We start from the raw sequence: 25,350 nt of genomic DNA, 5'->3' as shown, positions 1-25,350 counted from the left end.
GGAAGGCCTGGCGCAATATGGTTCATGGGGTCACAAAGAGTCGGACACGACTTAATGACTGAACAACAACATACAGTACCATGCTGTTGCCCTCCTTATTCTGATGTAGACATTTCTTGCATCTGCTTGGTTAACTAACTAGTTTGTCAGAACTCTCTGTCATGACCTGTCCGTCTTGGGTGGCCCTGCACGGTATAGCTCATGGCTTCACTGAGTTACGCAAGCCCCTTCGCCACGAGCAAACTCAGGGAGGCAGTGAAGGACAGGAAGGCCTGGCGCGATGTGGTTCATGGGGTCACGAAGAGTCGGACACGACTTAACGACTAAACAACAAAAAAAGGGGGAAGGAGAGTCCAAGAAAATGAAAAATCTGAGGCTGAAGACAGAAGGCCTCTATGGGGCTAGCCATCCCCATGCTTGAGGTATTCCCTCCCCACCCCAGGCCAAGTGGCAGAACCAGGTCTTCAAAGCCCTATGGAAGGGCAGGAGTGAGGGGGCCAATCGCACCTCCAGGGGCAGGATGTTCGAAAGAGCATTCTGGATGGTGATGACTGTCCCTTTAATGTCAACAGTGCTTCTCTTGAATAATTTATTTGGAAGGCTGATAGCTAAAAGAACGTTGACCCACCAACTGTTTCGCAATTGGCATTAAAAGAATGAAGCCAGGCTGGAAAGCAATCAGATCTCAAATACGTTATACTTGTGGCCAGTGAAAAGGAAGGCTGCTTTGGCAGCTGTAGTCTATATCTCCCAAAACCGGGGGGGGGGGGGGAGGAGGAGGAGGAGGAGGAGAAAGGAGACCATATTCCTTATTAGCAATACTGGATTTGGACCTTAAATAAGGAACGGTTCCTTGAGATACAGAACAAACAGCATCAAAATGCCAGATGTTGGGATAAAGGACAGAGCTGTTACTCCCTTGGGGGTTATATGGAGGTATCTGACTGCCTCTAATTTTCTTGACAGTCAGTTTGGTGTAGTGGTTAAAGGCAGGGGCTTGAAACCAGAAGACTGGGAGTTCGAGTCCTGCCTCAGCCACAAAGCCAGCTGGGTGGCCGTGGGCCAGTTCCCTCTTTCACTTTTGAAAAAGCCAAGAAAACTGCAGAGACTGGCCCAAAGAGGGTTCAACCCTGACCTGAAAGCGTTAAGCATAATTTCTTTCCCTGGGATGGACTGGAGCGTGTGGTTCAAAAGGGCTTCTGAAGCCCTTGATCATAATAAAAACTAAAAAGAACACTCTTTTTCAAGAATTGAATGTTTTAAAAAACTTATAAATAGCCAGTGTCTGCCTCTGAGGCTCCCTTTCAGCATCTGCTGGCTTTACAAATGTGAGAAGCTGAGTTGAGACTACAATGAGAATCTGAGAAAACTAAAATGGACAGATCTACTGTAGGTTCCCTACCCTGCAGTCAGGAAGGATAGGACATGATGGGCTTTAGGGTAGCAGAAATAGCTCATCCTTCATCTCTTTTTATCTTCACATCCATCATCCCTGTGAAGTGATGGAATTGGAAAAAGAGCGACCAGCCTAGGAGGTCTAATTTTAGATACTAGTGAATTTATGCTGTATATAGAATCGCGGAATGCAAACTACTGAATTTGTTAACTAAATATTGCCGCCTTTGAAATGTGCTGGCAAATGTGAGTTCCTGAGAAAACCTAATTTTAGAATCAAAAGAAATAGGTTCAAATAGATCCAGGCTGATGTGATTGACTTTTTTTTTTTTTTTTTTAAAGGCCATTGTAGCTGTCTTAAATAATATTTTGTTTCTTGATCAGCAAGGAATTCTCTGAACTGCTGGAAAAATTTGGATCTCATAGCAGCATCGGTTCTGCTCACAGTTCATCTGTTTCCCATGGAGGCGGTGAGTATTTATGATACTGAACTGGCAAATGGGGTGGGGGATCTCATCAAAAAATGGAGCAACATCTCAGTAGTTCATCTGTGCAAAGAGAAGGTGTGCAGGATCTCCATGGGGAGAGGATTTAATTTCTTAAATCAAGTCTGAGCCTTAGGGAGTCATCAGTGTGTAAAGAGGAAAGAAGATTACCTAGATGGATATATGCAAGAACTGTTGCCTAGACAAAAGGGGCTGAAACATTTTTTAAGTCCAGAACAACAAGATAAGATTCAGAAGTGGCTCAGGCAGACACCTCCCTAATTCATTGCAGTATAAGAAGGAGAAGGGGTGCAGCACAGACTTGCAAAATCCTATTATTATGGAGTCCTTGGGGCTCTCTGAGCTTGGTTGCTTGCTTGCAGAAGTTTTATTACCCAACTAGGTAACATCATCAGTGTGAGTCGAGTGTGGGGTTTTCTCCCTGTTTATATACAGTAGTTTGCCCTGCCAGTGTTGGTGGGTGGATGTTTTTCTCCTTGGTAGTTCCTGGATTAGGGCATTGTTTTCTGCTTGATTGTTTGTCTGGTGTTAATCCCTGCTTATCTGGGTGTTGGCTGCTGGAGAGGATGTGTTCTAGTCTTTTTGTTTCCTTCTTAGCTTTTTTATTGCCTCTTTTAAATGGTGTGTAAATGTGGTTTGATGGCTGATTTGTCTGAATGCCAAGCTTCCAGAAATTTTCTAGCATTCTTGGATTTAGCTTAGTCTAAATCCCAGTTTCTCAGTTGAAACTATGGTTGAGTTGTCCATGTGTTGTGAAATTAAGGAGTTTTATCGTGTCTTCTGACTGCTAGTTTTCTGGTTGACAGTATGTGCTAGGACAAAGGCAGATGTGTCCAGAGATGGGGCGGGGGGACAATTTATATTTAAAAAGTCAAGATGGCAGCCATGACCGTGGAATTGATGCACATAAAAAAGGATTGGGGCTTCAATCACCTGATTACAGCTGCCATCTTGACTTTTTGATGCTTCCTTGTGGAAGTCTTTGGGTGGAGCAGTAAATATTCAGAAGAAATCTACCATTGGTTGCTGTGCAAATGGATTCTGCAGCATTGCTAGCATCTGTCTTTCTCTGACCAAAAATCCCCACAAAACCTCATTTTTTCATGAGAGGTGCATCTAGAAAATTGGATTGTGGGGTGTTTCTTTTTTCTTTGTCGCTTCTATTAATTGAATATTGAACATTAAAACAAATAAAATCCATTAAAATGGTTTGGGAAAACCAGCAAGAAATTGGAGTGCTGTTGTACAATTTGTTGAATGGACTAGATTGATCCCAATCCTCATATCCCTTATGGACATGAGTCTGAAGTTAGGAATCAGAGTTGTAGAGGATATTGGAAGATCTAGATGCTAATAAAGGCTATCATTGTCCAGGCAAACTAAGCACATCAATCCTACAGCTAGGATAATAAACTGAGTCATTCCAACATCTGGTGCCCATGGACCCCCAGTGGATCAGAAGTTCTCTGGGGTCATAGTGCTTATTTCAGAGGGCAGTTGTGGACAGATCTAAGGGGTCCTTGGTTTGAAGATCCAGACCACAAGTAAGGATCTGAGACAGAAATGGAAAAACCATTTCTTCATCCATCTTACAGTGCTGTCCTTGACTCTGTTCTTCAGGCAGGTCCTTGGGAAGCACATCATCAGGGTCCTCATCTTGTTCCCAGAGTCCTCTGTTGCTGAGTCCAGCACATTCCCATGGGATGCTGTTTGGAAATGCAGGACATACCCCCCATTCAATCTCACAGTATGTACTGAATTGCTGGGAAGATTCAAGAACAGTTCGTGGAACTGCTTGGGCCAATCCTTATGGCCTTTCATATTCAGTGCACCTTGCATGGTGGAAGTTCATCTTTGTGTACATGGGGGTTCATTTTCCAAGATGTCTTCTTTGAGCAGGAATACAAGTATTTAATTTCTTTTGTGTGTTCTGCTAAGTTACAGCACTACCTTTTTCATTTATAGTTGTTCCATTGGAACTGAGATCCAGAGCATCTCCATTGGAAAGTTTTCTGACTTGGGGTTAACCATTGCTGGAGGAACCAACCGGTCAGATGGACCAATGGTTTATGTCCAAGACCTACAACTAGAAGGGGACTGCAATAGGGTATGCCAAATACTCGAATGCCTTCAGTTACTTATGTTGCTATTTCTATCTTAAAGCAAGCCAGAGATTTTCCTTCAAGGTTTTCTGGTTGGTATGAAGAACTTGGTATAAGGAAGGAGAATTGAAGAAACAAAACAGCCCTTATCTTTCCTGGCTCATAAAGCTTGATTTTCCACTGTTATTCTTCTCCCTACATTCTTTCAGGATGGGTGCCTGCAAGCAGGAGATCAGCTAATTGCCATCAATAAAGACTCATTGGTGGGTACCACACATGAGGAGGCTAAACAGATAGTGGCAAAGAGTTTGTTCAGGTAAATTGTTGCTTTGGAGTTCATGGCCATTGGAAGGCATTCCAGGGAACATCTGGAATAGAGTTGGAATAGACATCTCTAAAGGAATTTAGAGCTGATCTTGGGGAAAGAAGGAGTGTGCCATTAAGGAGGGACTTGGATGCAGCTTACCCAGAGATTACACGGTCCAGAGATAGAAGGAAGCATGAGAAGGAAACTCAGAATAACCCTGCCTTGATTTGGCTTGGTATAAGATGGGGCAGGGAGAAACGGACAGGCTTTCAAGATTCTATTACTCTACCTTACAACAACAAAATAGCATTCCTGGAATTCCTACAAGGTTGACCTGGCTTACCTAGAAGAGCTGATGGCATCATCTTTATCCATATTTCTTGACCAAAACATGAACCACAATGTGCTGTGAGGCACAGTGCTTAAATTCCTCCTGATTCCATGATGGGATTTTTCAATTCATGTAAATGTAATGCAGCTATGAGACATACCTAACATACCTTTTCCCCTTAGCTTTCTACTGAGAAATGATGCAAAATTTGACTAAAGTCAGGAGGCACATTAATTTAATAGATGATGATGATGAGGGTGATGAAGTTGATTGCTATTCAGCAATTTGCCATGGAAATTTACTTTCATGATTCTGGGGTGCCTGTGTGGAGGATGCAAATGCCCCCTCAAAAAACATGATGACACATGCATCCCAGGGATCACATTACCCAGCCCTGCCTTGTCCTATATTTAAGGCTAACTGTAGTTTATTCAGGTTCAGACATCATAAAAATCATTGATTAGTTTAAAACACAAGAGAAGTTTCCATGTTCCTTCTCAGAGAACTGTCAGAGAAGGAGAGGAATTGATGCGTCTGAGGCTCAGTCCCACAACTATACAGCCACCTTCTTCAACTTAGTACTTTCCATTGCAATTATAATTCAAGGCATCTGGAGGACCAGTTTGAGGAAGCTTATGTTGACTTGTCTATTTAGCACGACGTGTGAACTCAGTTCCTCTGAACATATTTACTTCTCTGTTTACTAAGAGCCATCTCTGTTAAAGCACCACTTTCTCTCTGGTCTTTTTATAAGCAAGTTGCTTTTTTGTTTTTCAAGACATGAAGGAAACACAGAAGTGGCCTTCATTCCAGGAAGAGGACAACTGCATCCAGGACACTGTGCAAACAACAGTGCCCATTCATTGCCCATAAGACTGGGGGACAACGGCTTGGCCCCTTGCAGGTGGAAAGTCCACGTGAGGTCCCCCGAGGTAAGATTTTCAATCCTGATGAGCCAACCATGATTTACATTAACCCAGTGAAGTTCTTCACTTTTGGAACTTGACCATCTTCTTCCGGGCAAAGTGGTAGCCATGGTCTCATTTGGACCTGCTTGGTTCTTCTCTCCCTCTCCAAGGGTGGAAGGCAGATGCTTTTCTGAAATGCCAGCTACAAGATGGCTTTAGTAAAGGGGAAGAAAACCCTCCCAAGGGTTCAGATATGAAAGTGTTCATCAGACAGTTAGTCAAGATAGGAGGCAGAGCTCAACAAAGCCTGGGGAACTCAACTTCTAAGCAACCAATCCAGAGTGGGAAGCTTTTCCCCTCTTTCTCAAGTGAGTTTTACAAGGGAGGAGGCACCTTCCCTTAGCCTTTGTTCTCCCCGGTTGGCTTCTGCCAAGCAAGTAAGAAATGTCCCAATCTTGGAATTAATCTTGGCTGAATCGGAAGGAAAAGCCATATAGGGGAATATGGAGCTAGATGTGAATTACAGGAGCTTCTTTTTTAATTTTTTAAAAAATATGGATTGATCAAAGATGCTTGTTTTTTTGTACCCTAGTCCTGTTTCGTACTCCCTGTACGGTAGGTATGTTTATTATATAGATAAAATTAATCTTAGTCAGTGACCAGATAAAATAGAACATATACAGTATAAACTGAATACAGCAAAGAAAAAAGGGGGGGGAACCCCATCTAGATACCACCAGAAACTTTTCAGGTACATATTTGTATGAATGAGCTCTAGTCGTGTTGAAGTATTAAAGCAATTATTAATCAGATATTAGTGTTATGGGATTCAGTATTTTGGTCCTACATAGCAGAACAGTGTTTTCTAACCTTGGCAACTTTAAGATGTGTGGACTTCAACTCCCAGAATTCTCCAGTTGTTTGTTCACATTCACAGTAGTGATACAGAACTTTGCTACCTTGTGGGTGATAACACTTTTCTTGTCTGGTAAGAGGACATTGACATGACGTTCCTCAGGATAATTTGGTGCATGTAGCAAGAGAAGATGAGAAGATGCGTCTCCTTTGATCATTGTAGGAGGACCAGTGTAGCCGCATGTGCAGAATAGATTCAACTGAACCATCGCTACAAGGACAGGTTCAGCTAATCCTGGGGCTTTCATTAAATCTCCCATACTTTGTGTGAGATGGGCGGCTATATAAATATGATAAGAAAGCAAGAAAGCAAGAAGGAAGGAAGGAAAAAAAGGGAAGGGAAGGGAAGGGAAGGGAAGGGAAGGGAAGGGAAGGGAAGGGAAGGGAAGGGAAGGGAAGGGAAGGGAAGGGAAGGGAGGCAGGCAAGGTGGGTGGGCGGTCAGGAAGGCAGGTAGGCAGGGAAGGAAGGAAGGAAGGAAGGAAGGAAGGAAGGAAGGAAGGAAGGAAGGAAGGAAGGAAGGAAGGAGAAAGAGAGAGAGAGAGAGAGGGAAGGAGGGAGGGAGGGAGGGAAGGCAGGAAGGCAGGAAATAAAAATGCAGTGTTTTTCTTTGTACCTGTAAAATAACTATGGGACTCACGAGATTTTCCATGATGTTTCTTCCATTCTCTTCAATTCTCAATTCGCTCCTTAACCATAATCTCTGCAAGGAAACATTTGTTTTTCCTTCTGCAATCCATAGACTCATTCTGGCAGGGAATGGAGCCTACCACGCAAGCGGGTGACTCAGTTAACTATCAAACTGAGAAGAGGGAGGCAGTGACACTCATCTCCTTCTAGTAAAGATTTATTCTCCGTAAAGCGGGGATGGGGGGCAGCAACCACCACAGATCCCTCCTGCCAGATTCAGGGAGATTGAAACAAGAGGAGAAAAGCGGAGGGATCCAGAGAGGAGTCAATCCATCTCATTTCTCCCTTCACGCGTGTTTGCAGATGCATTGCTCAATTACAGTTGCATAACAGCTGTAATAGGCTTATGTTATGCTACGCCAGCATCCTTGATAGATCATTTTCCTGTTCTTTTTGTAACCAGGATAGCACTATGAAAAGAGCCAATTGCCCCAGAGACCACTGGATTCTTAATCATACCCTTTCCGTTGGAAGCCAAAGTTCTGCAAGGAAAACATACCTATTTATTTAATCATCGCATTCCTAAACCGCCTTTGAGCCAATCTTATTCCAGAGCAAGGCAGAAAAGATATGGACAGGATTACTCACCCAGAATAATAATACTGTAATAGTTAAAAAAAAAATCTTCATAGCAGATTAACAAACTGGAGTGTTGCAAAGCCAGACAAATTACAACAGAGGTAAGAGGTGAAAGATTTCTCAGAATGACTAACCTTAGTCCAACGCTAGCCCAGGATGCTTGGGAGAAAGCCATACAGGCTACATTTCCAATTATATTTTAGGAAAACTACTTTTCCCCTGAATCTTTGGGGATATCAAGCCGCACTGTAGCATTTAGCCCATCTTGGCTGACTTCAGAGAAATTGAGCAGGTTTGGACCAGATTAGTATTTGTGGGTCCTTGGTGCTCTCTGAGCTTGGTTGCTTGCTTACAGGTGTTTCATTACCCAACTAGGTGACATCATCAGTGCGAGGGAGTGTGAGGTTTGCTGCCTGTGCCTACCCCACACTCACGCACACTGATGATATTACTTAGTTGGGTCATGAAACGTCTGCCAGCCAACCACCAAGCTCAGAGAGCCCCAAGGACTCCCCAGTTCAACCCTGAGCTACAGATAGTCTCTTCTGTTGGAGTAGAGCTATTTAGCTATGCTAAATTCCGTCATTACTGTGGAGTCCTTGGGGCTCTCTAAGCTTGATGGTTTGCTTGCAGACATTTCATGACCCACCTAGGCAAAATCAGCCATCAATAGACACATAACCACATTTGCACCCCCTTCAAAAAGCCATCCACCAACATCTGCCAGCCAACCACCAAGCTCAGAGAGCCCCAAGGACTCCCCAGTTCAACCCTGCACTACAGATAGTCCCTTCTATTGGAGATAAATATTTGGATAGGGCCACTGGCTAAGTTACCAAAAAGCATTCTAGAATAAGGCAAGTCATTTCTATATTGTTGCTGAGAAATCTATATGAAGAGAGACTTTATTTTTATCTTAGGACTGATCTCCTCTTGCAGGAAACTCTATTTCTCAAGATGCTTTGAGGAAAGCTAGGACACTTCGATCAGTTTAAGAATACACTGTAGATTTATGCAGGATCACCATCTCAAAGGTTAGAGTTCTGAAGTGGTAGAACCACAACTTCCTCCTCTTCATTTTCTGTTCTTTCCTCCAATTAAATACTATATATTAGTGGTAGTGTTGGACTGTTGGAGGTTTGAAAATATCTTTGTTTTTCTCAAAACACACTGATCTGATTGACTCATTGATTGATTGACTGGATTTCTATATAGCCTGAATCAACTAGGACACGAAGCAATGTACTACATCCCAACTTTTTTTTTTTTTTTTTTACTAAAGGGAAGTAAAGTCCACTTCCTTATGACCCAAAAGGAAGCTCTTTACTCTTCTTTGTTTTTCACTCTCATTTCTTTCCTGGGTAAAATTCTCCTACTGCACTTTCCTTCTTTTCCAGAGTAGACGCAACAGCCACTCTCCTGTGCCTTTTCCATCCCCAGGTGTCTGCCCACCAGCGTGCATCATTTCTGGTAAGGAGACTTTGCAGTCAATCTAAAGGGGACAAGGGATTATTATGAGATATGGAAACATTCTTGGATGCCAGCTCATGAGACCATTGACAGGAAAGAGCAATTTCCTGTGATCAAAAAGCTTAAAGAGCCACTGTGGTGTAGTGGTGAAGATGCTGGACCAGGAATGGGCAGATCCAAGTTCAAGTCCCCACTCAACCATGGACATTCAGTGGGTGTCTTTGGGGCGGATATTCTTTCCTGGCCCAACCTACCTTCCAGGATTGTTGTGGGCAAAAAGTTTGGGATTCTGTAGATTGCATAACTGGAGGCCCTTTTCTAAAGGTTTTCCTGCAGCCCAGTCTGTCTTCAGCTGCTGTCAACTGGTGCTGAATACCTTAATATTAAGAATGGAAGAACTGTGGGAGAGAGGGGATGAAAAAAAAAAAAGAAAACTGTTGATGAGGTTTAAGGGTAAAATGTTTTTTTACTTTGGACACACGCATTTTCTGGGTCTACTCATCCTTTGTTTCCAATAGTTTTCCAAAGTTCTATTGATGGTACCCAGTGGAGGAAAAGTTGGCTGGCCATTCTTTCTTTCCTTACAGCTCCTGCTTGTCCTTCAAACCAGGGATCATCTTCAGCCCCCAGGCCTAAAGTACCCCTGGACCCTCACGTTCGTCTCAAGGATGGCAAACTTGAATTGGTGAGCCCAACCCAACAGGCCATTCCAGACAAATCAGAGGATTGGATCTAGAATGAGGTCACACCTGATGTAGGCTCCTTGGTCATAACTAACTTAAACTGCATTGAATTCAAGGTCTGGGTTTTTATATCCTGGGAGACCAAGCTAAAATGGGATTGTGTAACGTGTTAGGGCAGCCCTGTCATTTTCTAAGCACATTGTATGCACCTGAAATAATTATTTGGATTATATTTTAATGGATTAATTCCATGGCTTTGAATGAAAAATAACCAGGGCATATGCAGATTCCAAATAATGAATCTTTGGAGACCTCCTCCCATTGCTTTTTCCAAAAGGCCCTGCAATAGGGTTGGGCCCACTGTTAAGAAGGTCTTCCATTTCTGATCAGGCTTCATGCAGAGCTGATTTCTCAAGAAGGTATTTGCTTTCCATCTTAAGGATGACTTTGGATGTAGGAGAACAGCCTTACCTAACCTGAGTGCCCTCCAGTGGTGTAGATTTCAACTCTTCAAATTCCCCAGAGTTCATGTCCATAGCTGAAAAGCCTGGGATCTGCAACCTTCTGGAGGCCGTCTAGAATGTGGATGGACATACTAGGAGAGTGAAACCACATTTCTAAATAGCTCTCAACATTTCTTCCATGTTTTCTCCCCACCTTTTTGATGGTTTGGGGTCATTCTTCTCATTGCCTGCTTTTTTGGCTTCAAGGTGCTACAGTATTTAAACCTAAATGTGAGCGAAGAGAAGAAAAGGCAGTTACGACAGAGATTGGCAACTGACTCCCAGGGCACCGTGGCCTATGGAGGTAAGAAACAAATGTAAGGGAGGGTAGAGGTACTTTCAGACTTGCAAGATTCTGTTAATGTAACCTTATAATAAAGATAGAGCTAGTATTCACTGTTGTGCTTCTTGTCTGGACTACCTCGAAGGGCTAATATCAATCTTGCAAGTCTGAAAGTACCCCTCCCATCCTTCACCTTTACTCTCCTGAAAACTAGGAGTGTCCCTTCTGAGAGGCTTTCTCCACCCCCATGCCTCCTTTGGACTCAGATTTCATTTATCAGACCATTATCTAGGCTGTGGCTCTTCCTCCTGTCTCCCAAGGTCATTCCCACATACCATTACAGAAAGAAGGTGCTGTCAGCCCCAGTAGGTAGACCAGTACAGGAAATCAACTCCATAGTAAGTCTGATTGTGCCCCATCTCCTCCCCCTTCATATACCCCAGTGAATGAGGGAGGTGTCTGCCTGAGCCTCTTCCAAAAATGCTTCATCCCCCTTTGCCTAGGTAACAGCTGTTGCATATTTCCATCAAGGTCCTCTTCCTTACTCTCTATGGGTATTGCACGGAGGCCCTTTTGCCATCTCTCTCTAGACCTTCTGCTCTTTGCCTGTGTTTTATTAGTGGATTTATTTTTACCTTTCTTGCAGCCTTCCTTACATGAACCCCATAGATCTAATGGGCTTTGACTCCCTTAATCCCCAGCTAGAGTAAGTAATAGCTGTGCCAGATGGTTGGGGTACAGCTAGGAGAGTGGGAAAGCTGAATGCTGTGTTGGGAAAGGCTAGCTGGTTGAAAACCATTTCAGGACAGATTTCTGTAATTAGAAAGGTGGATACAATTTGTGGTGGACACAATCCAGGTTTCTGGGCTAGCTTTAGGAAGCAAAAAGAGAGAGAGAGAGAGAGAGTCCCTTCCAGATCTGCTTTGCTCAGCATTGACTGAGAAGTAGAGAAATGCTTCCCTCTAATGGCTACTTGGGGAGATAATTGTCCTAAATACAGCATTTTTATGAGCAGAGGGATGATAATGTTTCCAAACTTTCTGCTGTGTTAAGGCCATGTCACCGATCTTTCTGGTTTGCCTGTGTCCCTCCTTTCTTCCTGAACCCAGACTTCCTCCAAGTTCTCAGGGACTTGTTGCCAGAAGACGACCCAGGTCACCATTCAAATTCTGCACTTTTCACTCCGCATGAAGTGGCTACTTTGCTGGACACATCTGCTTTCCATTCTCCGGTCAGTGTTGAATTGCCCAAAGCTTTTTGCACCTTTTCCTGTTTACTTTGTAATGATGGGGATCTAGGAGGATCCCATATTTAGTCCAAAGGTAGACTAACATGAATTCAGTTCAGCTGAAATCAGTCCCTGGGTATCTGACTGGGTGGAGCACTTAGGGGTGTGTGTATGCACACACACACATATGTATACAGTTATATGTATGATATGTGTATATATGCATATGTGTATGCATTCATGATACCCTCTTACATACAATATCACCTGCCAGAAGCCACACTCCAAAAAGAGTTGAGTCAGGAAAAAGAATAAATGAATATAAATTAAGTTAATAAAGACTGATGAAGCTTAATTTGCAGGAAAAGAAGTCATCCCATGCATAAAATCAATTGCATATGCCAATCATTTTCTATGACCCACAGAAACTACACTCTCCCACAGTAACCACACAGATACATACAGACACCTTCCTTTTTGCCTTTCCAGCAGAAGCAACAAAAATAAAAATGATGTAGTAACCCAACAGGGTAAGAATGAGAAAGGGTACAGCAAAACTGGGTGGAAGTAAGGCAGGGAGAAGAAGCAACTAAATGCAGAAGGAAATAAAAGAGTTAAGCCCTGTCTAGGTATTACAGAAAGGGTTAAACTTCACCAGGTAAGCAGCTTTTCCCAACTAATATTCAAGGGGAGCCAAGCTTTTCTGTAGTGAAATCTTCAGCTGTTTAGGCCTCTTCCCCGTTCTCTTGTTTTCAGTCTATTCTTCTCAGTGAATGTAAGATAACTGGTCAACTATGAAATGGCCATGGAAGCATTGTAGCTAAGTGTAATCATAGCTGTATATACTGTAAATCACCTGGGATGTCTTAGATTGAGTTTGCAATCAAGGTGGAATTTTTATAAAATACAAGTTCTTTCCCTGAATGAAGCAGACGTCAGAGTGAGGGAAAGAGGTCCAACAGAAAAAGACAATACCCAGGAGTTCCCTGTCCCGTCTATGTAAACTCATATCAACACCCAAGAGAAATTGGAAAGAAATTCTCAAGCACCCTGAAGATGAGGTAGAAAAACAAACGCCTCTTTCACAGGGAAAGGAAACTTTTGCGAAATGGCAATACAAGATTTGAACACTGCTTTAGGGTGATGGGGAAACCACCCACTTTGTAAATGTAGGAGGGTGGATTTGTTCTAGCAAAATTACTCTTGGAAATGATTGATATTACTTGGCTGGAGGTAGTGAGGCTGGGGTTTATAAAGCCATTAGCTGTACACAAAGCCACCATTGCCACTTTGAAAGCAGAGAATTCATATCAGCACATCTCTCTCTCATAATTTCAGGGTCTAGTTGGCTTAGTGCTTAACCATGTGATCATGATTTATGTTTGTACAGCCACTGTGGTTGATCAATGCTCTGAGCATACCAAAATAGATTTATGAATCTCATAGATAAGTACGGTTCACTCACCAGCATTCTTGGCTGGACCAACTTCTCTTTACAGATGTCTGACTCTCTCAGTTGCAATGAGAATGAGAAGCTGGACCACCTACAGCTGGAAATGGTGGTGTTACAGCAGGAAGTCCACAGGTTAAAGGTAAGGCTCTCAAACAGAAGGGTCAATGTCATGAATGTTGATGATGTTCCTTGGCCAATGTTGCATAAAATAACACATGGCGATTTGGCCCTTGCAGACAGATGGATGGATATCTGTATTATGACCGAAAGCAGCAGCGTAAAAGGTCCAACAAAAGCGTAAAAAGTTGAAATAATAATTGGGTATATTAAAAAAAAACAAGATGTAATTAAGGCAACTGAGGATTGTACACAATGAAAGGGAGAGAACTGGATTTTATTGCCAGATCCTTGTTATCTGCTAGATGTGCTGTCATGTAAATTTAACTATGTACCGTATATAACTGAAAGTAGGAAAAGAGCCATGTTGGTCTATGGTTGCTATAATCAGGAGTCTGGTCACACCTTTTCTGACTAACAATTTATTAAAAGGCATAAGATCAGAAATTCATTCTCAGTCCTGCAAGGTAGACCAACTTAAGAAATCAGTGCCATATAGGTCAGGACTCCTTTGATTGTAAACAGCTCTAGGAACAGAATCTTGCAAGTTTGAATGTGCTTCCCCCTCCCTCTACTTCCATGTGAACTATGGAGGGGCTTATCTGAGATGTTTTCTCAAGTTACTTTCTTGGCCCGGGCTCAAGCACCTCTTATCTGACCGTTGCCTTGGTAGCGGCTCTTCCTCCTGTCCTTCAAGGCCATTCTTCTATCTTCTACATTAATTCAGATGACCTGGGAATTTATTTAAAAGGGTAGAATAAGCTTTCTATATAGTGCACTACTGAGGTCAGAATACAGCAAGGCACGACCCACTGTTTCAATTGTCTGAAGGTTGTGTTCAGTTGTGTTCTTCATCGAGGATGTTAATAAACCTGCATTCCCACAGAGCAGATTGGAGGCTGGGAAAACAGCCTGAAAAAGAACTCTGTGAGGGTTGGGCAGTTCCAAGGTGGGATGGTTGATAGGAGCAGCCCAGAACCAATTTTGCAAACTTGTCTCCTGTTTGTGGGAACCACAATCCTCAGGGGATTCTTGGCACCACCAGAAACCTATCTGTACCTCAGTAAGAAAGAGTGAGTCCATCAGTTTTGCATTTCTCCTTTTCCTGAGCAAAACCTCATGTTGCTCCATTTCTACATCAGTTTACGAGCCTCTGTGCTGTGTACACAGTTTCATCCATGGCTCTCTTCACAGATACGTTTTTCTATTTGCTTTTCTTAGTTTCTGCAAGGCAAGCACTTCCCCCCAGATGAACATTTCTGGGCGAACCTGCCCTGATACACCTGTTCACATTTATGTGCATTGTGTTGCAAAGCATCTGGCAAACTCTGAAAAGGGCAGATGTCAACCCACCAGTGTATATTTTGACCCCCACACCCCCAAAAAATAGATTTGAGGGAAGTGAGTGGAACAGATTTGTGAAAAATTTGCACTGGAAAGTATTTCCCATTTATTCTTACTTCTTGGATCTTCCATCTTTCTTATTTTTCACATGTCTTTAAGGTACAGAAAAGTTTCTATATGGTAATATTAAGTCTATATAGGTGTCAATAAATTCAATAAGCAGTGTCTACTGTGAGTTTTTGTTGCTGTTACTGCTGTAGCAGTCATTGTGGTTGTTGTTTTATCCTTTTTAAAGAGCCAGTGTAGGGTGTGAGATTTAAATTGGAGAGACTCAGAATAAGTCAATAAGTCATTTTCAAAAAATGAGATCATGATATATGGATTTGATTATTAGAAATAATAGTAGACAACAGAAAAAATGAAAGTTATGTTGTAAACTTAGAGTAAGAGCTTGAAGCAACTTTATACGTATATCTGTTATAAAAGAAAGTTGGAAGCCATGTTTCTTTTGTATTTTTTTCTTTCTTTTTCTTTCTGCGCTTTTGATCTTGTTTTCTTTTTCATTCTTTACCTTTTTCTCTTTTCTGCTTTCTATCTTAATTATTAATTCTTGTTAGTTGTTATCTCTTTATTTTAAAAATCTAATAAAGTTATTTTTTTAAAAAGTCAACTAGATTACTACTAGTAGTAGTAGTTACATCTACTTGGAAGTGGCAGGGATCTTTTGTCAAGACAGGGATGAGCAGAAGATCATGATAATTTGCCTTCAGTTCAGGCCTATGGTCTAGGCTTCCTGACTGGTTTTTCCTAATGGGTGGGCATAAATCTCTTGGCTTTTACAAAAACTATGACAATGAGGCCATTCTCCATTGAAAGCCGTGATAGGAAAAGCTGGTTTGCTGACAGCTGAAGGACACCATGACAAAGGTTTCCAAACTCTGAGAATGTTTGAGGAACACAAAGTCACAGGTCCACCTGGAATGGGGATTTTTTTTTTAAAGAAAGCACTGTCTGAATTGATGATACTGTAACTCTTCCCCTCTCCCCTCCAGTCTCTCCTTATGGAGGTGGAAAGCAACAAGAAGTCTATGGAAGATGAGCTTCAGAGATCGAATCAGGTCAGTGATGGGAACTGGTTGCACACCTCTGTTTCATTGACCAGAAGATGCACATAATTAAGGGGTATGTCTGGGACCACAGCTCACAATGCTGCAACTCCAAGTATTCCTGACAAGGAATATCCTGACAAGATGGAGCTAGAATCCTAATCAAATTCAGACCCTGCAAAATCAATTGGAGATACAGTTTTTTACGAGCCCTAAACATTTTCCTTTCTCCAATCAAGTTCAATTCATGGCTTCTACCACATACACCTATGTTCCTTTCCACCATCCCTAAATATTAATCCTGGTCATCACCCCTCCAAAGATCCATCCTCTCTCTCTTCCTTCTCCCTTTTTTAATAGCAGAGATTGGGAAGGAAAGTATCTTAGAACAGTGGAATTGAAAAGGACCACAAGGATTATCTGGTTCAATGTTCTGCAATGTGCAGGAAAACCAATTTAACCATCCATGAGAAGTGACTGTTCACTCTTAAAAACCTTCAGAGATGGAGAACCTACAACCTCTATAGATAAACAGTTCCACTCTGACGTTGGGGAAGGTATGAGAGGGCCTTGGGTGGGTGGGGACTTAAAGCAGAGATTTCACAGTCCTGAGATAGGAGGAAGTGTCTAATACCCATGTCTTGATTTTGCTTAGTATAAGATGGGTCAGAGAAACTTGGGCAAGCTTTCAAGATTCAATTACTTTACCTTACAACAACAAAAATAGCATTCCTGGAATCCTTGCAATGTCAGTTCCTTGATCTGGCCTACCCCAAAGGGATGACATCAATCTTGAAAGTCTCTCAAAGTTCCTCTCTGACCCATCTTATACTAAAAACAATCAAGGCAGATTTATTTTGAATTTCTTTCTCACCTTTCCTTCTTCTCCAAGTTTTCCCTTTACAGCTGTCTCATACCTCCCCCAAGGTCAACTTTAAATTCCTTTACCAGCATGATGGATACAGCCCGATGGGAACTGTGGTTTTATTATGAGCACTTTCAGTATTACAATCACTTCCTTCTCCCCTAAGCAAGTTGAACTAAGGGAAGCAGGCAATGATTTCAAGGGTGGGAACTGGCAAAGCAGTTTACTCTAAATTACAAACCTCAACCCAATGATTTTTTAATGATATGGTAGTGCCAGCCCTTCGAGGTAGTCCAGACAAGAAGCACAAACCATGAATACCTACACTACCTTTATTGTAAGGTTACAGTAACAGAATGTTGCAAGTCTGAAAGGCATATCCTCTCTCCTTCATTTTTACTTTCCAGTAAACCAGGGAGGGTCCCTTCTGAGATGCTTCCCACACCCCATTCCTTCTCTGGGCTCAGCTGCCTCTTATCTGACCGTTGCCTAGTCTGCGGCTCTTCCTCCTGTCTCCCAAGGCCATTCCCACATATATTATGTCTAGTGATATATCTTTTTCTCTTCTTCCTCCACCCCACCGATCTTAGAAGGCGCTGGGCTTCCTTCAAGAGAACCAGTGTCTGCAGAACAAGCTGCAAGCTGCTGAACTCCTCCAATGGCAAGCTCAGAGTGCAGAGCAAGATTATGAAGAAGTTATCCATCTGTTGGAAGCTGAGATCCTGGAGCTGAAAACACAGCTGACTGGAAAGAAAAATAAGCAGCTTTTGGAATCAGAGGTCAGGCTGAAGCAAGAACTGTTGGGCTTCATTCATTGCGTTGTGGTTTGCTTGAATATAATGATTTGTTGACTAAGCCACTATTGGCTGAGTTTACTTAAAACACTAACTTATAAACCATGCTTTACAAGTCACAGTAGCTGTAAGCCCAGATCTGTAAATCAGATCATGGCTTATCAAGATTTGTGTACAGGTCTTAGCTGGGCCAGCAAAATATAGTTTGTAGCTTGATATGGAATCCAGAACAAAACTCCCCCCCCAATTCCCCCCCCCCCCACAACCCTCACCAGCTAGAAACAATATTTAGTAACTGCTGCTCTATTGTCTGTCTCCCCACCTGTCTCACTCATGGTGCCCAGCTGTATTTTGAGTTTGATCTAGCAGGAATGTTTGTATTTCTTTACATATGCATAGTTGACAATCAGAAAGAAAGGACTGTATGGGGTCAGTACTGAAAGAGGTGGAAAGAAATTTCAGCTCATTCTGAAAAGTTAGTGGGAAAGATAGTACCTTAAATAGCTCAACTACCTCCACCTTCTTCATCAATATTATCATTATTATTGGTCACACAATCAGCCAGATGTTAGACCGGATCTAGCATTTTTGTCCACCTATCAAGTCCTTCCCAAGGACCTGGGAGGGGCAGATGTTGTTGTTTGATGGGGTCAAAGATATCGTCGCAGGATGGAAGCTGTTCCAAGTAAAGCTGCCTTTTGCAATGGACTGATGGTGATTTTGTCAAGGCTGATGGTCTTCAAGGGGTGCTCCAGATGATTGCACCTGAGGCAGCTATTACGATTGGTACTATCTTCGCTTGCTTTTGCTATAGTTGTTCTATTTGCAGGTCTTTATATTTTGTGATTTTCTCCAGTTCTTTCTCTTAATCCCTCTTCCTCTGGAAGGAATCCAGAGCAATGGATAAAAATGAGAACAGCGTATAATAAAAACAGTAGAAACAACATGAGCATAGCATCTTGCTTTATGGCAATTCTTGACTCTAATAAAACACTTGTCCATGGCACCATCATGTATTTACTAACATTTTGGTTCCAGAGCAAAACTTACTTTGTAAACACCTGGGTGAACAAACATGTTTCAAGTTACTACCTAACACTAATCATCTTTCCAACTCTTTCCTTCTACCTTTTTCTTTCAATCTCTCTATTCTCCCCCAAATTAGAGTGATGCCTTAAAACTGAAGAAACATCTATCCTTGGTGAATGAGCAGTTACAGAAGTCTGAGGTTGCCCAGAAACACCTGGAAATTTACAACAGGAAACTTCTATTGTTTGTTCAGGTGATATTTTCAGATTAGATCCGCCATCTTGGACTCAATGTCTAGGCCTGGATTTCTCAACCTTAGCAACTTTAAGACGTGCAGAATTCAACTCCCAGAATTCCCTAGCCAGCAAGGAATTCTGGGAGTTGAAGTCCACAAACCTTAAAGTTGCTAAGGTTGAGAAACCCTGGTCTAGACCATCACATTTATTTCAAGAAGAAGGGAAAGGCCTGAAGGTTGTTGGTAGAGAAAAATCTGTGCTGGATGTTATTGTTATTATTAGAGTATTTGTGACATCTTCCAAAAGAGACTTGTTCCTAAACCATCACAGATGGGAGCATTGAACAGACTATCATAGTTTCCTTCTTTCTCTAGTTAAAAGTCCACATGAATGGAACCATTTGCTTGTAAGTCATGTGGCTGAAGAAGAACGTGCATTGATCAGATTATTGCAAGAAAAAAAGGATGTAAAAGTTTGCATTGGGGGAATTTGAGTTTAAAAAGAAGACATGGGGATTTGGGTTGAAAAGCTTGGATTAGGGGAAATTGTACAGAAGAAATGACATCAGGACAACTAACATTACAACGGATTTAAATTCACAGCTATATGTTGGGGGAGTTGGGTGGAAGAACTTTCTACCTTAGGGAAGGATAGATGTGGATTAAAATTAAACAAACAATGGTTTGGGAACATTGTCCCTTTAATCTTGACAATAGCAACATACATGTCCTTATTTTTTGTGTGGGGAACTCCACTTTTTGCATTAAAATCTGCTACCCCAGTGTTGTCCAAACTTGGCCACTTTAAGATGAGTGGACTTCAACTCCCAGCCATGCTGGCTGGGGAATTCTGGGAGTTGAAGTCCACTCATCTTAAAGTGGCCAAGTTTGGACAACACTGTGCTACCCATCCTGATGATAAAAAGTCTGGAAGTCAGATACTTCTCCCTTTTAATTTTTGCAGCTGAACTTTAGCACTACGATTAGTGAACTTGATTTAAATAGCTTCGATTGACGTTCTTAAACTATTTTTGTTTTGTTTGTCCTCTCAGTAGACATGGGTCTTTTTTGGAATGACTCATAAAAATTCAGCAAAGAAAAAAGATGTTCCCTAGTAGGGATGAGATCTCATCTCTATAATGCTGACAGCCTTTTTCGTTCTTTGTTTTTAACCAGCATGCCCACAGATTCCTGAGCATGTCCTGCTTGTTATCTGAGAAGAGGTGAGAGCTTCCTTGGGCTTCATTCTTACCATGCGTGCAGCATGTCTGAAATACCTTCTGTGGATGTTCTGAGTAATCATTACGATGGACTTGTAAGACAGACCATTGTCCCTCCATTTCTTATAATGCAAGTAGAAAAGTTGAACTCGTATGGTTTTCTTCAAGGTCTCCCTGAGTGTCAGCCCTTTGAGGTAGTCCAGACAGGAATCCCATACCATGAGTACTAACACTACCTTTATTATAATAGTGGTAGAATCTTGCAAGTCTGAAAGTACATTTCTCTCCCTTCCTCTTGCCTTTACTTTCCAGAGAACTAGGGAGGGTCCCTTCTGAGATGCTTTCTCTACCCCCATTCCTTCTCTGGGCTCAGATATGACCCATTGTCTAGGCCAGTGATTGCGAACCTTTTGGTCTCGGTGTGTTAAAAATTAAGAAAATGCGTAACTTGACTCTGCTGGCATGTCAACCCCCTGAACAAAAGAGAAACAATTCTTTACATATTAGTTTATTTTTTAAAAAATACAGTTTGATCATGTGTGGTGCTATGTATTATGTAAAGAAACGTCAAAGAATTACAAAAATGAAATATGAGGTGTTGGTGAACGCTAGTGTGTTCACATCATGGTGTGTCACCTTTGACACGCATGTCATAGGTTCGCCATCTCTGGTCTAGGCTGTGGATCTTCCTCCTGCCTCCCAGGGTTATTCCCACAGCCCATTACACTAAAAGACTACAACACTGGAAATCATGAACAATTATATTTTCCCTCCTAAGGATTGACAGCCAGGAGGATGAAGACAAGAGAGCAGAAATCTCAGAAACTACCCTTTTGTCTTCAGATCTTGCCAGATTGTTGATAGCAGAAGGCAATGAACTGTTGGAGCCCAACTCATTGTCCAATGCTACAAGAGATGGTAAGTTCCTCTTATAGACAATGCTGCTGGAGATTTTTGACAAGCAGGCTGACTCACAACCTAAGCACTTCTGCTACACAGGAAACACAGAGACCAGTTTCTTTTCTGTTATTACTACATGGCGGGTGGGTGGGTGGGTGGATTGCAGAACCTGAAAGTGAGAGAGGTCTCTTCCAGGCCTTACGCAAATGTACCCTGTCCAGGGTGCTGAAGCACTCATTATATCTTGCCTTGACCATCACCCTGTATTTACTTGGCCATGAGGGGGCTTGATTTGAGCTGAAACAAAGGTCCTTCAGCATGATATTGAGTAAAACCTGAACATTGTATGGAGTAAGCCAATTTGGGAGACCATGCCAAGTATTTACCAAACATCTCTTCCTCATCCTCCAGAAAACTGAACGAATTGGGCTTGTGCTCTGATCCTGCACTGTTTTAAAATGGCTACATTTATTTATCTATTAATTCATATGTGTTTATGTACAGTTTTACATATAACCTTTTACATACCGTTTTACATACAACTCCTTTCTGCCTTTAGGAGATGTTGGAACTTTCTTTGATGAGACTTGGGTTTTGTTTTAATTTTAAAAAATCGTGGGAGAGGTGGTCCAAAGGATGCTGCCTAGGAGCATTGTATTTTTTGTAATATAAATTTTATTAAAAGTTTTAAAGACAACATAAAAACTAACACAAACAAATGCAGTATAAAGAAAAAGAAAATGAGAAATAAAAAAGAAAAAAGTGAAGAAAGAAAAGATAAACAGAAATAAAAAGAGGAAGCTTCTAATTTCCTTTGCAGCAAATATAAGTAAATGACAAAGTTATCTCTTACTCTATGATTACAAAAAAAGGCTCACTTTTTTCTATTATCCAATCCAAGGAGCATTGTACATGTTGCGGGGTTTACAGGATGTCTTCTTCCTGAGCCCTGAGCTGAGGTATCACAGGAATAGGGTTTTGGGGGCTACAATGGGACTAAATCATATTTAGCATTGCTAGTAGCTTTCTAATTCTTCTACAATTAGATGTTGGAATGTTATCATTCCCAGAACAATAAAATTGCATATTGCTTTCTGCATGTATTATTTTGCAAACGTTCTGGATTCTTTTAGGAGGAAAAAAAAGAGTATACAAATAAATAAAACCCTTCCTCCTCCTCCATGCAGTTTCCCATTTAGTTGTTTTTTGAAATATTCTTTTAAGGGAAGAACTTGGTGTCAGGAATGAGCCCTCGGTGAACACCAGGTTGCTGCTTCCTGCTCCTGCTGAATACCCCAGTAAGCAAGTGTGAAACCAAGACAGACAAACAAACGATTCTGTTTAGAATAAGGATGGGTAATTGCTATATCCTACATGTTCCTATTAAACTGGCCTATCTTTGGATGTAGATGGTTCCTTGCCTGTCTCCAGGAGATCTGGTTTAGATTATTGTGAGCCAAGAGAAGCTAAATTAGACCCTAGTGAGATCTAGTTCCTCCTGGATGGGCTTCAGAAACTGTGGTCAACCACTGCTCCAGGTCTAAGAGAAGTAGGAGTTACACCTCTGCGTTACTCTGAGTAGCTGGCACAGGGGTAGTTATTGCCTATGAAATTATATTTACCAGGGTCCCGGGGATGGAGGGTGATGGAGTAATATCTTCTCCTTCCCTTCACGTCCTATTATAGAGGTAGAGCTGGAGTAACAGCAGGAAGGCAAACAGATGTATGGGGGAAGTGGTTGGAGACCCAGATTTGTCAGATAAAAGAAGTTAGAGGCAGTGGGTAAGAGAGCGTGTGATTGAATTCTTAGGCTTAGATTAAAATTTGATATTAAAAAAAATGCAGTGGTGAGCGGGGGTTTGCCTTGTACCAGCTGCTGAAGTTTCTATTCTGAGCTAAGGTTATGAAGCTTGATGGCATCTCTAGATTAGATGTTGATTGGAGAACTGATGATGGGGTGTTCGATGGTGACCTGGTGATGTTTTCTGATCTTCTGCTCTGTTGCTTTCTTGGACAGCTCTGCTGAAAGACTGGGACAACTGCCAAGCTGATGAGAGGACCCCCAGCTATGAATACTGAGGACCTTGGCTCCATTACCTCCTGAAGTTAGACATGGGCCATTTCTGGTCCACAGCACTCCTTCAAAACGGTCTCCAGGGCCTTCTTTCAGTTCCCTCCACGGCTTCTGTCTTTGGGTTCTAGCCAGACAACATCCAGAGCAGTGGAAAGCATGCTCTGTTATCTCAACTCTTTTTCACAGAGTGCGCCCTTGGGGATGGCAGGCAAACAGACTATGATGGCAAGGAGGGGGCCTGGGGGTACTGGCTCTAGGGAACGCTGTGATCCCAGCAGGGTTCCAACAGTTGGCATTGCATGAGTGGCCTAGAACAAAGCAGCGGGTTCTCCACTGGGAGATGTTGCATTTGAGTTCATGTAGAATCTCCGATTGTGAACTTCCCATCATCAAAGTGATTGCTGTGTTTATTTCCAAGCCGATATCCTTGTGTATGATTTTCCCTTTCCATTTTCTGGAAGCAAATCCTGTAGTTTAATTAAGTCTGTTGTGACTGGGTTTGGGTATTAATAGCAAAAGAGGAAAATTCCCTCCCTCCCTCCCTCCCTTCCCAGACCTTGTGGTCAAGAAGCTCTTTTCTTTCTAGTTACCCAGAGAAATGCTAGCCAAGATCTGCCTTGCGATTTCTTAAAAGATTTGTTCCTCTGTCCCCCCCCCCCCAAAAAGATGCGTTTTCTTTATTCTCCAGGTGCTTGAGAATTTCTTTTCATTTGTTCTTGGGAGTGCTTTTGAGCTTCATCGTTGGAACATGGTAGAAAGGTTTACGGCTGGTTGTGTTGTTTTGTGTTAGACATCTTTCCATCACTCTGCCGTGTGGTGGGCAGTTCTACTTTCCTATCAGGGAAAGGATTCAGAGCAGAGGGTGTCTTCCTTGACACTGAATTGAAATGTGAGAAGCAGAGGACCAGTAGACATCTGGAAAGAATGTCGTTCAATGAAAGCCACGGAATCTCTTGACCAACTTGGAGCTAAGGAAGTGCAGAAGGGGCCTACACCACTCATGAGAATTTCACTGGAATTCTTTTATTCTGAAGATAACTTTGAAAGCAAATTCTCTTCCATCAGATTGAACAGAGGCTGGTTAGGGAGAATATACAGAATTTTTCTGCACAGTACTAACCCATTCAGAGCACAAAGTGAAGTGTGTAAGGATAGTGCATAGTATGCTCCTTCTCCTTCTCCTTCTCCTTCTCCTTCTCCTTCTCCTTCTCCTTCTCCTTCTCCTTCTCCTTCTCCTTCTCCTTCTCCTTCTCCTTCTCCTTCTCCTTCTCCTCCTCTTCCTCCTAGAGCACCTGGGCAAGGCGGATGAGATCTTTCTGAAACTGATTGTAGGCTCCTGCATTTCTCTATGAGCCTGGTATCTCTTATTGAACAACTTCAGCAACATTGAGTTGGTGATGACACATTGGCTTAGCTATTGTTATTTTCAGGAATGAGTATCCGAGAAGTTTGTGGTTTAGGGAAACAGCCAGTCTCTATATTTGTTTGAACATCCCCATTGACAGGTTGGCTGAGGGTGGGATAGACCATCAGCTGGTGGTCTATGTCATGGTAGCGGAATGACCAGCAGCAAGCCCCTCATTCTCTTTCTATGATCCAAATAAAAACGACTTCATCTTGTGGATATGAGTGTCTGATCTATGTTAAAAAGCCCATGTCCCTGCAAGGCAACAGGAGTGTAAATGGTCAGTTCTCAGGATGATAAGGGATCAGGAGTGGGTTGTGAGCCAGATGGAAGTTCTTATGTTACGAGTGAGGAGACTTTGCCAGTTCGTGGAAAGGCAGTTAGGAAGTAGAGACGTCTCTGCCTTACTGCACATCGGACATCAGTAGGCTCCCGCTGCTTTGATCAGAATAGCCAAAGCACCTGTGTGGGCATTGCGCCACCCGTTCTGCCATCTTGGAGTGGGCAAGGAATGTTGCCACACCTGTAGAAAAGGGTTAGGGCTTGCCACAACACCAGGATGCCATTTTCATCCGTCTGGGCCTCCCTTGCCCATGTCAGCTCTTCAAGATAGAGTAGAGGAGAAAACAGGTTCCACAGGAAGACTAGAACCATACTTTACTGGGATGTGCTATCATAACAAAACCTTGAAAGCTGGATTGTGTGTCACCTCCCCTCCCTCTTATACCCCAGGGAGTGAAGGGGAGGGGTCTCTGTGATATTCTCCCACCTCACTGGACTTAACATGTTTCTTCTGCTCCTGGAGTTCCTCCAATGGCCTCTGGTCTAGGTCATCTCCTTGGCTCTCCACAGCCCACCCCTGCCGATGCCAGTCTTCAGAGAGCAAACCCCACCCCATTTTAGCACTGAA

General features: G+C 42.4%; 1 protein-coding gene across 1 annotated transcript in view; it reads left to right on the top strand.

Moving 5' to 3' along the window:
- Window positions 1–24,631, top strand: part of LOC112540238 (syntaxin-binding protein 4-like) — a 47,735-nt gene extending 23,104 nt beyond the window's left edge. Inside the window, exons 6-21 of the mRNA XM_088153292.1 lie at window positions 1,780–1,865; window positions 3,522–3,648; window positions 3,867–4,008; window positions 4,213–4,319; window positions 5,420–5,573; window positions 9,129–9,201; window positions 9,789–9,886; window positions 10,595–10,691; window positions 11,780–11,901; window positions 13,398–13,490; window positions 15,865–15,930; window positions 17,374–17,562; window positions 18,743–18,859; window positions 20,018–20,064; window positions 20,840–20,979; window positions 22,979–24,631. Coding sequence (XP_088009418.1) covers window positions 1,780–1,865; window positions 3,522–3,648; window positions 3,867–4,008; window positions 4,213–4,319; window positions 5,420–5,573; window positions 9,129–9,201; window positions 9,789–9,886; window positions 10,595–10,691; window positions 11,780–11,901; window positions 13,398–13,490; window positions 15,865–15,930; window positions 17,374–17,562; window positions 18,743–18,859; window positions 20,018–20,064; window positions 20,840–20,979; window positions 22,979–23,040 — 1,720 coding nt within the window. The 3' untranslated portion in view covers window positions 23,041–24,631. The remainder of the gene's footprint in view (window positions 1–1,779; window positions 1,866–3,521; window positions 3,649–3,866; window positions 4,009–4,212; window positions 4,320–5,419; window positions 5,574–9,128; window positions 9,202–9,788; window positions 9,887–10,594; window positions 10,692–11,779; window positions 11,902–13,397; window positions 13,491–15,864; window positions 15,931–17,373; window positions 17,563–18,742; window positions 18,860–20,017; window positions 20,065–20,839; window positions 20,980–22,978) is intronic.
- Window positions 24,632–25,350: the final 719 nt, after the last annotated feature.

The sequence above is a fragment of the Python bivittatus genome, unplaced genomic scaffold (genome assembly GCF_059951505.1).
Source record: "Python bivittatus isolate LINGU-HERP-01145 unplaced genomic scaffold, Pbiv_v1 ctg000030_np1212, whole genome shotgun sequence".
Taxonomy (NCBI): Eukaryota; Metazoa; Chordata; class Lepidosauria; order Squamata; family Pythonidae; genus Python; species Python bivittatus.
This window is presented reverse-complemented; position numbering and strand designations above follow the sequence as displayed.